Genomic DNA, 14332 nt, shown 5'->3' on the forward strand with positions numbered 1-14332 from the left:
TATTTCGTGGAAAACTAACATGGTATACTTCGAATTTGGATTTACGCGCCACTCCTTGTGAATGGCACAATTATTTTTTCAGCATTATGTTTTTAGCGTTGTTAATTAGATAAATGGCGAATATCGTCATTTTAGGCCATTTTCAATGTCGCGGCCTTGGCAGAAACGCTTTGGAAAGTCAAGACGGAAACTAGAAAGCTATTTGGACACATACTTTCATTTATTACGGTGTCTTTCTTAGTCCACGAGGCCGTTTTCCGCGAAAAGCAAGATGTCGCCGAAGAAATTAAAATATGTTTGTAGCAAAAATATACCGGGGCGAAAGGTACTTTTACAACACCAATAACGCACACAATGCTTTTAAAGTGAATTATCGATGTTAGATTTTTGGCCTGTAACCTTTGGCGTGATACTTAAGTAATTATTTCAATTGAAAGCAAGACAAAAAAACTCTCCTGCTGAGTTATGAGTGTTAAAGTCTGGCTTGCCAAGGACTAATACTGAACGCGACGTAAGGGAACCGAAGTGCTTCATTTCAGCTCTCGGTGATATTTTAGGGTTATTCCCGTAATGGTGAGAAAGACGGAGCTGGGAAAGCGTCAACGTGAGGCTCCTAGCTGGAGACACCGACGACTAGAACATTGTTCTGCGCGAGGCTTTTGGTCGCACGAGTGCACTTGCAGTCGGAGCACACATTTTCTCTCGGACCGCATATTTGGAAACTCGGCACACGTGCACGCACTTGACAAGTATAGAGATTGTGCTAGCGAAGCGGAAGTATCAAGACAGATATAGAAACCTAATCGGAACGATCGTTATATAATACGATTATATAACGAGCGTATATCAGGACGCTCGTTGTATAATAGAATTATAGAACGCGCGTTCGGCATATTTACACAGGGAAGAATAAACACGTAGGACGGAGTACAGAGCACGACATCTTGGAAAGACGGTCGTGCTCTGTGCTTCTTCCTGTGTGTTCATTCTTTCGTATGTATATGACCCTTACCAACACGCTCGGTTTTTAATAGTTCTGAATATGTTTCTAATTTCTCTTTGTACATATGTGTTTTCGCGGATGAGGGTACAGGACACTCCCGAGTATACTTAAAAATCCATGACCTTATTTTGAATCTTGAGAGTGGTCATGAATCTGAGTGACGTGCCCGATACTCGCACCGCATTTTTGGCCCGTTTATTAGCATCGCATTAAGCTCATAGAAATCTACCGATGCTTCAGATGCTTTCTCTCGGTTAGTAGGCCCCGTTTGGTGAACGAGGTCCCACGGCGCACTGCGGAACCTTCAGGAGGCAGCTCAGTGCTGTTCCTGGCATCTGCTTCATCTTCCTGATTCGGGTGTATATCTCTCCTGTCTCTCGAAACGTCGCCTTTCCTTTCCGGATTTCGCGAGTCTCTCACTTGTCTGCTTTTAAGTCCCTCTGCTGTCCTCTGCGCAACGCCTTGTGGCTTCTGAAAAGTTAAGTTGACTTCCGCAAATAGCCTTCGTTGTAAATGCTTGCCGCGCACGCCGCGCACAAACTCATCCCTGAACCTTATTTCTATAGAAAGCAATGACGGAAAAAGTGGCGCTGTCCTGCAAGGGTCGCTGTCCCCCCGGCGGAATCGGTGGTGCTGGCCGTGGCCGCTGCCCGCGGAGCGCCGGTAGCGGCCACGGAAGTAGACAATTGCAGAGTTCTGGCGGGAGCCGCCAGAACTCTAAAATTGCAGGCGGCGGCCAGTCTCTTTAAAGATGCGACATAACTCGATATCGACTGTCGCATTGTCTACTGATATCTTCGCTGACATTTCGTCCTTCTCAAGAGCTCTAACGGCCGCGAGTCAAATGTCTTTTCAGTGTCACCATGGGTACGTCAAAACTGCCCAGTTCTTAATGCCAACACGTCTGCACAAATAATAAATCTGTGCTGCGCAGTAAAGTAATTTTCTTTAAAGGCACCACTACTTGATTCGCTTGACGTTAGATACCGAGTCGCTCTGCGCATGGTATACTGGCTGTTTTGTCAAATTATTCCAGCTTGCCTCGGGCAGCCATCCTTTTGACGACCGGTATCGTCGCTTGAACGACCTCGCGCGCCACCAAAAGTCGCGGGCAAAGTCTCCGGTTACATACTGCTGAGTGTCCAGATCGTTATTGTAAAGGGGCCGTGCAATCATATTGCCTTGGTATATTTCTCACTTTAGACAAAGCTCACTGGCACTACGGCGACACAAGTATGCTCGCACCCAACGCCACCAAGAAACTTTTTTTGGCGCGCTGTGATTTCCGAGGATAAAAGCGGACTTTTTCTTTCGATCTCTCCTTCGCAAAACTTGATGACGTAGTCACGGAGATTACCCCATGATGACGATAGCCACGTGCTGCTCGGATATTGGACATGAGCACTGCGTGAGTACTTAATTTGGTCTCGTGACAATCAATGTCTCGACGAATATTCGAGTAGGGGCTCGTGTCCAATCGCCGCAAAGTCAAGAATGAGGAACTGTAAAAATCTCTAGAACTTAGCGCGTGCCCTGTACTTCACGAATCCAAGAGCGGGACTTTAGTCAACATTGACGGCATATAATCGGAACCATGTCTTGTGACCGCTTGTTTTGGCTGCGCGATGAGGAACTGGATGCTGCTCAATTTTTTTTTCTGCGACTGCCAATGCGTCAAGAGAAAATTTAATGCGTGCTTCGTAGCTACCAAAGATTAATTCTAAGTGATATTTACTTCTAACTACTAAAATGGTTGCGAATGACACTCCCCTGCTCCTCAATCGCATGCAGTCCCAACGTGGGTGCATACCCCTCCACCTGATAGTGTAAGCGGATACATCCAGACATGTACACGTTAATCCAAAAAAGTAACTAAATACCGTTACTCGTTACTCGCTCAAAAAATAACTAAATACGTCACTCATTACTGATTCTCAAAAGGAACGCGCTACTTTACCTCAAATGTAACGAGTTACTTTTCTCACTACTTAACGACCAAATATACAACGGCTTTTGATTCATGCTTTATTGTTTTCTTTTCAGTAGTCGTTGCGTTTAAGCAGTAGCTGCCTCTCGAAGCTTTCATCAGTTATGTTCCCTGCTTCATTGAGATTACATCTCCGGCGAAAGAGTCGTTCTACTGACGCGCTCGAAGGAACGGCAGTGTTGTGCTGCAGGAAGAGCTGGTGAATCTGGGATTCCCCTCTCCATTTTGTTCTCTCTGGTTTTAATGTTCCAAGCTGACAATGGGTTCTGTGCCTTCCCGTGTTGGCAACCTCCGGGTTTGCATTCGATTTGTACACGATTCTAGAAGGTGCAACAACGGGGTTTATTGTGTTCGTTGGGTGAAGGACATTCCCAGCTGTCAAGTTCGACTGACGTGTTGAACAATAAACGTTTCTATACTGTCCTACTGTTTAGTTGTTTTACCCATCTGCCGTTGTCGCAGCAAACACATACTCAGGTTAGCATTAAAACGAGGCTGTTTAAACGGTGTACGCGCTACTCCTCAAAAATAAAGAAATACCGTTCCTCGTTACTTGGCCTGAAAAGTAACTATAAGTACATCACTCGTTCCTTTTTTAAACTAGTAACTAAATACGTGACTCGTTACCCCAAAAAATAGCTAGATAGAAGTAACTCGTTACTAGTAACGCGTTACGTACATGTCTGCATACATCCCACTGACCATTTTAGCACTCCCCAAGTTACCTCCTCAACTTCAGATTTCTAACCTCCTCGGCCTGAAAGGCGCGCTGTTCCCTCTCACTGCGACAACCTTCGGTCCACCGAATAATATTGCTGTGACGATTCATAGCAGCTATTTTGTATAATAAGAACTGGTGGGAATCAGCATCCAAAGGCGTAGCGAATATGCATAAGAATTACATATCTTTGCGAAGTTCTTTTCCAGCTGCACCACATAAATCCTAAAAATGGGGCCCTAAACTCGCCAAACACAAAGTTGCAAGAGCAGAAAGTTCGCGGAGCGCGCCGATTGGACGCCGGCGACAAAAGCGCGAAGTCATCGTCGTGATAGTCCAATCGGTGCGCTCCGTCAACTTCGGCCCTAACTTTGTGTTCGACGAGTTCAGAGGCTCTCAACAATTGAGCGAATGACCTTCCGATTAGTCGATTAATGCTATATATATTTATTTACACTCAAGGTCATTCGACATTACAGAGGGGTGTCGTACAATAAAACGCAGGGGGAGGCGAAGACCCAGGAATCCTTCAAGATATCCTTAATCCCATTCTCTCCTCATCCCCTTAATCGCTGACGCCGTCTGGCAAGCGACGAGGTCGTATCACTTTGAACTTAATAAAGAAAAAAGCACGTTTCGTTTCACTGATTCGTGCTGTAAAACTGGTATACCTAACCACCCGTGTGGCAGTCTGTTAAAATGCCGCAGTGGAATATGTAGAAGATACGCCTCTATTACAGGGTGTGCATGGAGTGGGAACAACCTGCTCGTGCTCTGGGCAGCAGAGGAGCGAGCACTTCTGCGTTCCTCTTGGTCCCAGTTCGTAATTCGAACGACCCCACGTTGCACCGTGCGGCGCCGGGAATTGTAGATACTGGAAGCGGCTCGATCCCTTCTCTTCTACCACTGTGAGTTGAGAACGAGGCCCTCTTACGGGCGCCGTACATCGAATATTGCATCGATAAGACGGGAGGGAAGAAGGCGCTGCATATATCCGGAAGGGTTTATTTAAGTACGGTCTAAACTAGAAACATCGAGAGGTTTTCTGTTTGAAAATTCAAGGCCAGTGCTTCTTAAAGGGGTCATGAAACGCTTTTCCAACTTTTTCCTGTTTCGCTTTCCTCCTCAACTCATAAATCGCGCATTCCACCAAACAGTTAAAGAAGACGAAAAGGGGGAGTCCCCTCTTGCTCGCACTCTCGTTTGTATAATCCGGGCACATCCATTCTCCCCCTAGAAGATTAGCCCGTCGCTCAAAATTCAGACACAAGTTGCTTTCCCCACCCCGTTCATTCCGAAGCTAACAGTGCTGTTGAAGCTACGTGCTCGCTGGGCCAGCCACACTTGCCACGTGAGCGTAGCAAATGTGGCTGCAGAGAATGAAGTCAGGTGATGAAAGGGAGGCGGCTGATTGGTCCGGCAAGCGCGTAGGTTCCACCACAATGTCAGCTTAGGGGTGAAGGGAATAAGTGAGGTCCGGTTGCGTGTGACGTCAGTTTGGACCCGATGACGCGCTTTTGGGACCGCGGATGTATCACAGTGAAAAGGCAGAGAGGTTGCGAAGGGGAGGAGGTACGAAATAGTCCGCTCTGTTTTCAAATTTTCGCACTGAAAGTCAGGCTTTTGACTTTCTACCTTTTTTTCTTTTGGTCCGCTGAACGATGTGCTATTAGTAAAATCCCAATCTAAAATGATTTATCTCAACCCAAAAATCGTTTCATGGGCCCTTTAAGCAGTTACCGGTATTTGAGGTTTTCTGTGATTACCAATTAGGTTGGTAATGTAAACTAGTCAGCTTATAGAGCTTAATATATGTATTTTTATAAAGTGTAATATATGTATTTTTATAAAGTGTAATATATGTATTTTTATAAAGTTTAATATATTTTTACATTTCTCGAAAACGGCCAAGTCCATATGCCAAATTATCAATACGAGAAGCAGGTCCCGAGAGGAGAGAAATATTACTTCAAGTGGTCCACAACGGAGATCAAATCTTCTCCCATCATCTGGATTGTCGGGAAGTTGAAGCTGGAATTAAAAAAAAAAGAAAACAATTTAAGTTTTTCAAAGTAGAGTACATCACGAGAGCTCTCCAACACTAGTGACATTCAATGATGAACACAACTGTCGTAGAGAAATGTGCCGAACGAGAGTTGGAAGCATTGATTTTGTATACTGGCACCTGCAACAAATAGTTCAAATTTGACCATCAAAATTAGCTCGCAGGGATGTTTGTTTCTTGTGTCACCTGTGGTCTATGGTAGACCATTTCCTGGAGATCACACTGAATAACGCAAGAGTAATTGGCAGAGGAATTTTTCTTAAGCAACAAGCTTTAGGGGGCAACTTTTTTTTTTATTATTTGCGACAACAGAATATTTTTTTTCCCAGATTACTGTGCTTGATCTCCTTTTCAAAAATATGTTGTTAATTTTGATACACCTTGTATTTTTATAAACTGGATGCAATGCACGCGCAAAAAACACCATCTTCTTGCGTGTACGTGGGGCATGGAAACACACTTACAAGAGCCTAGTAAAAGAGCCTAATAACCCATTCCCGCGGTCATAAATGTCCCTTTAGCTAAGGGACCTTCATGGTCAGTGGCGAACCGGTTCGCGATCCTCCGTGCGTGGCATGTGCTAGCGACCTAAGAGCATGGGCTGATTCGCCCATTGCAAAGGGACGTACCTATGTTAAACGTTGCCTTATACTGGACGTGTGGATGGGGTATAATTCGCACTTTTTAACGCACTGAGTGCAATGAACAACAAAAAGAATGTGTTTTCAATGAAATTAAAATCGCAAAATCGTCATTTTCAGAAACCTATGTACAAAAGCTTTTTTCTAAGTTTTACACACACACACACAAACACACACACACACACACACACACACACATACAGGGTGTCACAAAAGAAAATTTACATTTTGTTTTTTACCGCAAAAATAAACTAGGCATCGCCGAACGCTCATTCTTCGCCCGAAGGTAGCTCAAGAGGTCACAACCAGATGCCAAAGTTTCAGCCCGATCCGATAACTTAATCAAAAGTTATAAGTGATTTTCTGAAAATTTCAATGGGAAAATGGAGCTCCTTTTTGCCCGTTTTCGGTTTCTGGTGCCATAGAGCCCCATGCATTCGAAAACTCTGTCGGCCGCCATTTTATCATTGAAATTTTCAGAAAATCACTTATAACTTTTGATTAAGTTATCAGATCGGGCTGAAACTTTGACATCTGGTTGTGACCTCCATCGCTACCTTTGGGCGGAGAATGAGCGTTCGGCGATGCCTAGTTTATTTTTGCGGAAGTAAAAACCCTGTAAAATTTATTTTGTGACACCCTGTATATATATATATAAAATACATTCTTGAGGATGCGTAATGTGCAACCTTAATTGATAGTTGCGCTTTACGTATCCTCAAGCTTATCTTGCCATATTTTGTTCTCATGGGAAAATGTTAAGCACAATTCTTGTGTGCAAATTGTGAAGACACTTGAAAATTACACGAAGAGAAAAACGCGTTGGAATATTACCATAGTTGTGAAAACAGCACGCCCTTGCGGTGTAACTTTTTTATTATTATTATTTTTTTATGAGAAATTGAAACTACAAGAGATTGCGACGGAGAGAAGATGGTTAGGCCTACTTCTCAAAATAATTGTGATGGCAGGCGACGCCACAATTTGAAGAACCGCGCACACGAACACGGCTCATACTTACGCCTTTCTTTGTCGCCGGGACGTCCTCAAATGAGAATTTGGCTAATTTCGTGACCATTTCTGTCCTTATTTCCTATACATAAAATATGAAGATTTAAGGGTAATAAAACAATAAAACCCGAATTTACCTTGTTTGCAAAATAGTGCTTTTTTTTTTACCTGCCTCTCCCCTGAAAATCGACATCAGAAACGTTTCATTCAGTATCTTATTTGGCTGCGGTAACGCCAGTTGGGAGGCCTATGGAGAAGATTAAAACCCCCAAATAAAAAGTGAAAGCCGTTTATAACTCCCTGTGACGCCTAGTTAAAGCGCAGCTCTTGAGGGGGAGGAGGGAAGGGTAGTGAACGTCACGTGCTCTCGGGAAAGGGGGGGGGGGGGCGAGGGGGGGTCACGTGACCTCGGGGGAGGGGGGCTCCATGTGGGGGGTCACGGGGAGAGGGTCACGTGACCCCGAGGTCACGTGACCCCCAGAGAAACTTTTGCGCTAGATTTAGCGGGGAAATTTTTCCTCTAAATCTAGCGGGGAAATTTTTCCGCTAGATTTAGCGGGGAAATGTTTCCGCTAGATTTAGCGGGGAAATTTTTCTGCTAGATTCAGCGGGGAAATTTTTCTGCTAGATTCAGCGGGGAAATTTTTCTGCTAGATTCAGCGGGAAAATTTTTCCGCTAGATTTAACGGGGAAATTTTTCCGCTAAATTTAGCGGGGAAATTTGTTCGGTAGATTTAGCGGGGAAACTTTTCCGCTAGATTTAGCGGGAAAAGTTTTCCGCTAAATTTAGCGGGGAAATTTACCCATAATGCACCGCGCGGTTACGCCGACGGCGGCGCCGCTCAAGCCGGAAACGGGCGCCTAAGAGCTGCGCTCTAAAAAGGCGCGAGAGCATCAGGAACGGAATATCGCTGTCAACTTTATCAGAAAAGAAAGCCATCGTTTGTGGTGTCATTTCTGAGACTCCTTTTGATACATTATACGCGTGCTGTCATTATCTCAATCATGTTTGCTGATTCCTTTTCTTTTCTCTTCTTGAGGGGGTGGGAGGAAAGGGGGGGGGGGGGTGGAGAGAGGACGAAATGAGATTTCAGCAAAACTAAGCGCCTAGCTGTTTCGTTCCACCTGTCTTGTCACGTTTCTTTTTTTTTTTTCTTTTTTTTTATATACTTGCTTTTTTACATGCTTAATCCTTACTAATCGCTCAGTTAATTTCCACTTGGAATTGAAAGTAATACAGTTCTTGATACCTTTAACCCGAAAATAGCTCACTATATTTATTAATTATGTTGCCATTATTTAATTTCCGTCTGTAGCCGAGAACGGAAATGACTGCCGCAATAAAACGAGGTGCACGATACCAAACAACCGTCCAAAAGCGAAAACCAATGTTACTAGAACAAATCAGTTGGGAAACTCACCACCCTTGAAAACCGGACCGCTCGTGTCCACCAAGACCGAACTAGATACGATTAGAGCACCACCCTTTAGCGGCGAGTCAAAATATGAAAGTTGCTTTATGTAGCTACTGCGAGATGCCGCTCTGGGATGGCGCCACCGGCCCTTGCGCTACTCGATGGGACCGGTACGTGCAGCCGAGCAGTGCCCGAAGTGGCCGCTGCGGGAGAAATGGTGGCGTTGCGATCGCGCCTAGCTTAAAGCTCCTTCATGTTTCAAAAGTAGCGCAAGGTGCGTCAATGCACGAGGCACTTGCAGCCCTTGGGAAGATCATGGCGGCACAGCGCAGCACTGAGCTAGATTTCAGACGCCATGTTCTTCCCAGAAGTGGCGCGCGGCACGTGTCTCGAGCATTTCCACAACAATGAATGTCGCCCCTTTTCCCAGGATAGAGGGGCTTTAGCCTAGCTCGGTTCTCGAGTATGGATCGGAGCCACTATTTTAAGCAGGCTTCTATGGCAGTATCCCAACTGAGTTCTTACAGTAACTTTGGCGAAAACACTTTTTGTGCTCAAAAGCTCGAAATCTGATTTACTTTTAAGCAGAAAAAAGTGAATAAAAATAATAATAAAAAAAGGTGATAAGCGTAGGTAATTACTCGTTCGGAAGCTCGGTTGCTGTGTCTTCTTGGCCGGGCACGTCCACGTGTATGAACACTGAGCGCTGCTTGATCTCCGACATGCACGGGTGGTCAACGAAATCTTGGAACGAGGTATCTGCAGAAGAAAAACAAGGTCACATATAAATCGTTCCATCCTTATAGTTGATGTTAGTATAACACAAAATGATAGTCCCATACTGACCTGTGCTCGCTAGCTTATAAATTACGTGAACCGGATGCCGTCCCAAACGCAAATTGATATCGTCAGCATATGAGCAGCATCATCGTCATAATATCATCGCCACAAATATGAGTATTAAAACACACACACACACACACACACACACACACACATACACACACACGCACGCACACACACGCACACACACACACACACAACTGCTCTAAGCATTCTTACAAAACAAGATATTAGGTCTTTTTTTCAAATCGCGTTTCCCAAATTCTTGTTGTAAGCGTTACAAAAAAAAAAAAAGAAAAACTGGAACAGTATGGCGTTTTCGCAATATTGACATTTTATCCGCTCCCATATATCTCCTCGCGCACTATCTACAGGGTGATTCAAGAAGACGCCAGGCTCTTTAAATCGACCGCAAAATTCGGTTTCTTAACCTATCGCGCTACGACTTTGTGCAGCGTTGCCCACAGATGGTGCATTCTTTTTTTGTAAAATTTGCAAAGAGCGAACATACCTGAGGAAAAAGTAAAGAAAGAAAAAGGCTTAGCTCCTATGGAAACGCAGCGACGCCACCAGTCTTCAAACAACACGGCACCGTTTCGCACGGGAGACAAGAGATGGCGCAAGCGGTCGCGACGCCAACTGCCGCCAACGAACGAGCATACGACGCCGAGAGCCGGCGTCTTTAGCAGACAAGGAACTGTAGTTCCTTGTTGTTACCGCGCCTGTTTTTGTTTCTGCGACTGTCGCCGCCTGCGGAATGCGCGCCGCTTTTGAGTCGAAAAGATTGTCTGCTAAAGGCGGCGGCTCTCGGCGCCGTATGCTCGTTCGTTGGCGGCGATCGTTGCGCCATCTCTTGTCTCCCGTGCGAAACGGCGCCGTGTTGTTTGTAGACCGGTGGCGTCGCTGCGTTTCCATAGGAGCTAAGCCTTTTTCTTTCTTTACTTTTTCCTCAGGTAAGTTCGCTCTTTGCAAATTTTACAAAAAAAAAAAAAAAAATGCACCATCTGTGGGCAAGGCTGCACACAGTCGTAGCGAGATAGGTTAAGAAACCGAATATTGCGGTCGATTTAAAGAGCCTGGCGTCTCCTTGAATCACCCGGTAATAATGTGAGTTTGCAACACGAGCTACCTTTAGGCTATGGTAATTTCTCAGGACGCTACAATACTTCTACTGACTTGTTTTACTTAGCGTATGTATCCTAGACGTAAAAACATAAAAACTAAGTATACGGGTACTAAAACAGAAAAAGGTCTGTAACTTCACCTTCCTGCATAGCACAGGCTCAGCCAATCGCGGCGAACAATCGAAGGATCCCATCGAATGACAACACTCAGAATAGGATTCGACAAAAATATGCGACGTGCACTGGAACAAAAGGCACGCACTTTCCCTCGCCCACTGTCCCTGCGCACATCACAGTTTTCAGATGTATGTGCCGAGGAACAGAGGAAGAGGAGGAGCTAACGGGGTCGTCAGAACGCCGGTTTCCGGTTGGAAGGATTAGTGGGGAGACCTCAAGCGAGCAGCCTTTGTCTCCACTGCACTCGAAGGATGCGTTCGAATGCGAGAGCCAAACGCCGGACGCCGGCGTTTTAACGCGTACAACGAGTGCAGTGGAGACAAAGGCTGCCTCCGTCTCGTCCACTGAGCTCGTCTATAGACCTTTGCAAAAATTGCCTTCTGCACGCTGCCATATTTATCTGCTGGGCTGTGGAACGCCTTCTGAGCATGCGCTGTTGGTCTGCTGTGCGGCATATCGGATGCTGCGCATGCGTCCACAGCTCAGTGACTCAGCATTTTTCGCCCGCGCGCTTCGTTCAAGACTGCCGCTAAAATGGTCTATAGACCCCTTTCAAAATACGGTACTCTGTTGGCAACTGTGAAATTCCTGCACAATGACGGACTAAAACCTCAACGTCAAGGCACACTGGAAAAAAACACACCCATTAAAAGATGTGATGATCGCAGTGACGCTGCAATTTCGACGCTGTTTGATTGGCTCGTCGGCTCGTAGTGTTGGCTGCGCTCCGACATTCGCTATCTTATGGAATGACTTGCACGTTCCTCGATGCAGTCGCTCCGCCATTGTGCAGTGGTTCCTAGTCTCTAATAATCGGCACGTGACTTTTGAAAGGGGTCTATTGTTCGCCATGATTGACTGTCTCGCTGTCTTACAGGAAAGTGAACTCAAATGCGTTGTTAGAGTAGAGAGATGACAGCGCAGAACGTTAGTATTTCACATGGTGTTTGAATAAAATTTATTAAAAAAAAAGAGAGGGTGTTGAAACCAGACTTGTGCCGGTTACTTTGAGAACGTAATGGATTACAATTACAAATTACCGAACCTCAAATGTAATGGATTACCATTACAAATTACTTCCGCTGAAAAGTAACATAAAACTTCACTCGTTACATTACGAATTACATTTACTATACTTTTCCCGTATACTTATCCAGAAAACAATAGAATTTATTTTGATATTTTTCCAACAATGTTCTGCAACACTACTAGATTTCATTTCTGATAAGCCCGTATTATGGTAGTCCTTGTCAAAATAAAATATTGTATTTAAGAGAAAGAGTGTAGGTGCCCTCCGTTCACCTGTAAGCTGACAAGGCAGCGAAAGCATGCAACCACATCCACCATCCCGCTAGCTTACGGCCTCCGGAAATTATCCCTGGAATTGTGCAGACAAAGCTAGCAATGCGCATGCTCAGTAGCAGCGTCTACCTCCGCTAAGAGAAGAAGAAGACAACGCCTACTCGGCGTTGTCACGTTGATCTTTGTTCTTTGCATATTTGTACTCGTCTCGCACGTTTTTCTAGTGGCTCTAGTGACCGGTTTTACAAAAATTCGTGTTTATTTTCGGTTATTCTCCTCTTCATGATGATATTATCTTCAACTTGCAATCTTTATGCTCCTGAATTGCCTGCTCAGAATGCCGCACTTTCTGTATTATGTTCATATTTTTAAAAAGTACCTAGTGAATAAAGTAATTGTTACCAATATTTTGTAAAGAAATTACATTACAAATCACTGGCGCAAAAAAAGTAACGTGGGAATTAAAAAAATTACTTGAAAAACCCACGGATTACAAGTAATCCGTTACTAGTAAAGGATTACTTTTTAAGTCTCGTTGAAACCCTAACGATACGAAAACGTCATGGCCTCCCTTCGAAACCGCATGACTCAACCCCGACCGAATCTGAGTGTCAGAGTAGCGCTGCGTTCTAGGTGTAATACCTCGGTCAGACGGGCACCTAAAAGGACCTTTACGCCAAAGGCCTTTAGGATTTTCAAATAACCTTGAAGTTATGCCTTGCCAGACAGCGCAAGTAAATGTCATTTAGACGATGTTTACAGCGATTGAAGTCTCGTAGCTCGTTCAAACGCATAAATCACGGTCACGCCTGAAAAATATTTTGGCGATATAAATACTTTTTAAAATTTTTCTTAAGCAAACTAAATATTAAAAAAGAAAAAAAAATACGAGTTCAGTCAAGTGATTACAACGAAGTCCACTTTAAACCCAAGCAGAGTGTTTTTTTTTTCTTGGCAATTAGCGGCAACCCTGAGCGTCTCCCGCTCACTGATTCCTAGCGTTGTTCAGTGCTCCCGCTCGTTTCCGTGCTTCTGCTACGCTTTTGGCTTGTTCGGTTCGGTATCGTGCTCGCCAACGTTACTAGAACACTCAGTTGGGAAACTCGCCGTCGAAACCTGGGCCGCTGGCGTCCACCGAGACCGCGCTAAATGCGACGACAGCGCCACTCTTTATCATTTGTCTGTACTGTGGTCACCTCGAGCTTTTAGAAAGCATGTTTTTGCGTAAAAACAAACGGAAAAGACTTTTTTGTATGAAATTTATTGGAGTTTAGTACAAAATGAAGGGCGCGTGATGTTTTTATAACCTTTAGTTTGCAAGGTTTTGCGGAACAATTAATATTGTTTTTATACAACTATGCCTTAGCGGTCCTTTTAGGTAGCACGTCCCGACCTAGGTGCATTTTAACTTTGGTAGAAATTCGCGGCGCGTCCGCTGGACAGAGGGGGGTGGCGCCCCTGTAACCTCTTCCACTGTATCTGTTTCGGCGCCAAAATGGCCGATTAAAGCCAAAATAGAAGTAACGTGCAGTTCCTCGAGTGGCCGCTGCGGGAGAAATGGCGCCGTTGTGTTCGCCATTAGCTCGGTTCTGGTGAACAGATTGGGGCCACTTTTTCAGAGCAGTCTCTATGGCAGTTTCCCAACTGAGTGGTTCTAGTAACGTTGGTGCTCGCGCTTCGCGTCAGAGGTCCTCCAGCCCATTCTTCCAAAGTCGTATCAGCGCCCAGGTCGCCTCAAGGCTCCAATGGAAGCGCAGCGACCCCTTCCTAGTCGTAAACGCTCCTCCGTCGTTCGACATATCGCACGACGCGAGAGTGAGATACAGAAATATATACAGTACAGTTAGTAATACACTATTAAAGGATGATAAAATATAAAGTAGAGAAATAAAAGCTAGATAACTATGGTTGTAAGGAAAATCGAGACGAGGAAAACCGAAGTGCCGAAAAGGACGATGCGAGCAGGCGAGCGGCGGGACGACGAGGCCTACTAGAAAGCTGTGAAACACGTACGCTCTTTATACAACAAAAAACATTGATTTTAGG

The 14332-nt window shown here is 44.9% G+C and overlaps 1 protein-coding gene across 1 annotated transcript in view; it reads right to left on the bottom strand.

The window, feature by feature from the left end:
• Positions 1 to 14332, bottom strand: part of LOC8024077 (uncharacterized protein ZK1073.1) — a 77411-nt gene that overhangs the window by 50562 nt on the left and 12517 nt on the right. Inside the window, exons 2-3 of the mRNA XM_029990238.4 lie at positions 9482 to 9599; positions 5677 to 5739 (exon numbers count right to left, since the gene is read on the bottom strand). Of these exons, the coding sequence (XP_029846098.2) occupies positions 5677 to 5739; positions 9482 to 9599 (181 nt within the window). The remainder of the gene's footprint in view (positions 1 to 5676; positions 5740 to 9481; positions 9600 to 14332) is intronic.

The sequence above is a fragment of the Ixodes scapularis genome, unplaced genomic scaffold, assembly GCF_016920785.2.
Source record: "Ixodes scapularis isolate PalLabHiFi unplaced genomic scaffold, ASM1692078v2 PGA_scaffold9__187_contigs__length_104089568, whole genome shotgun sequence".
Taxonomy (NCBI): Eukaryota; Metazoa; Arthropoda; class Arachnida; order Ixodida; family Ixodidae; genus Ixodes; species Ixodes scapularis.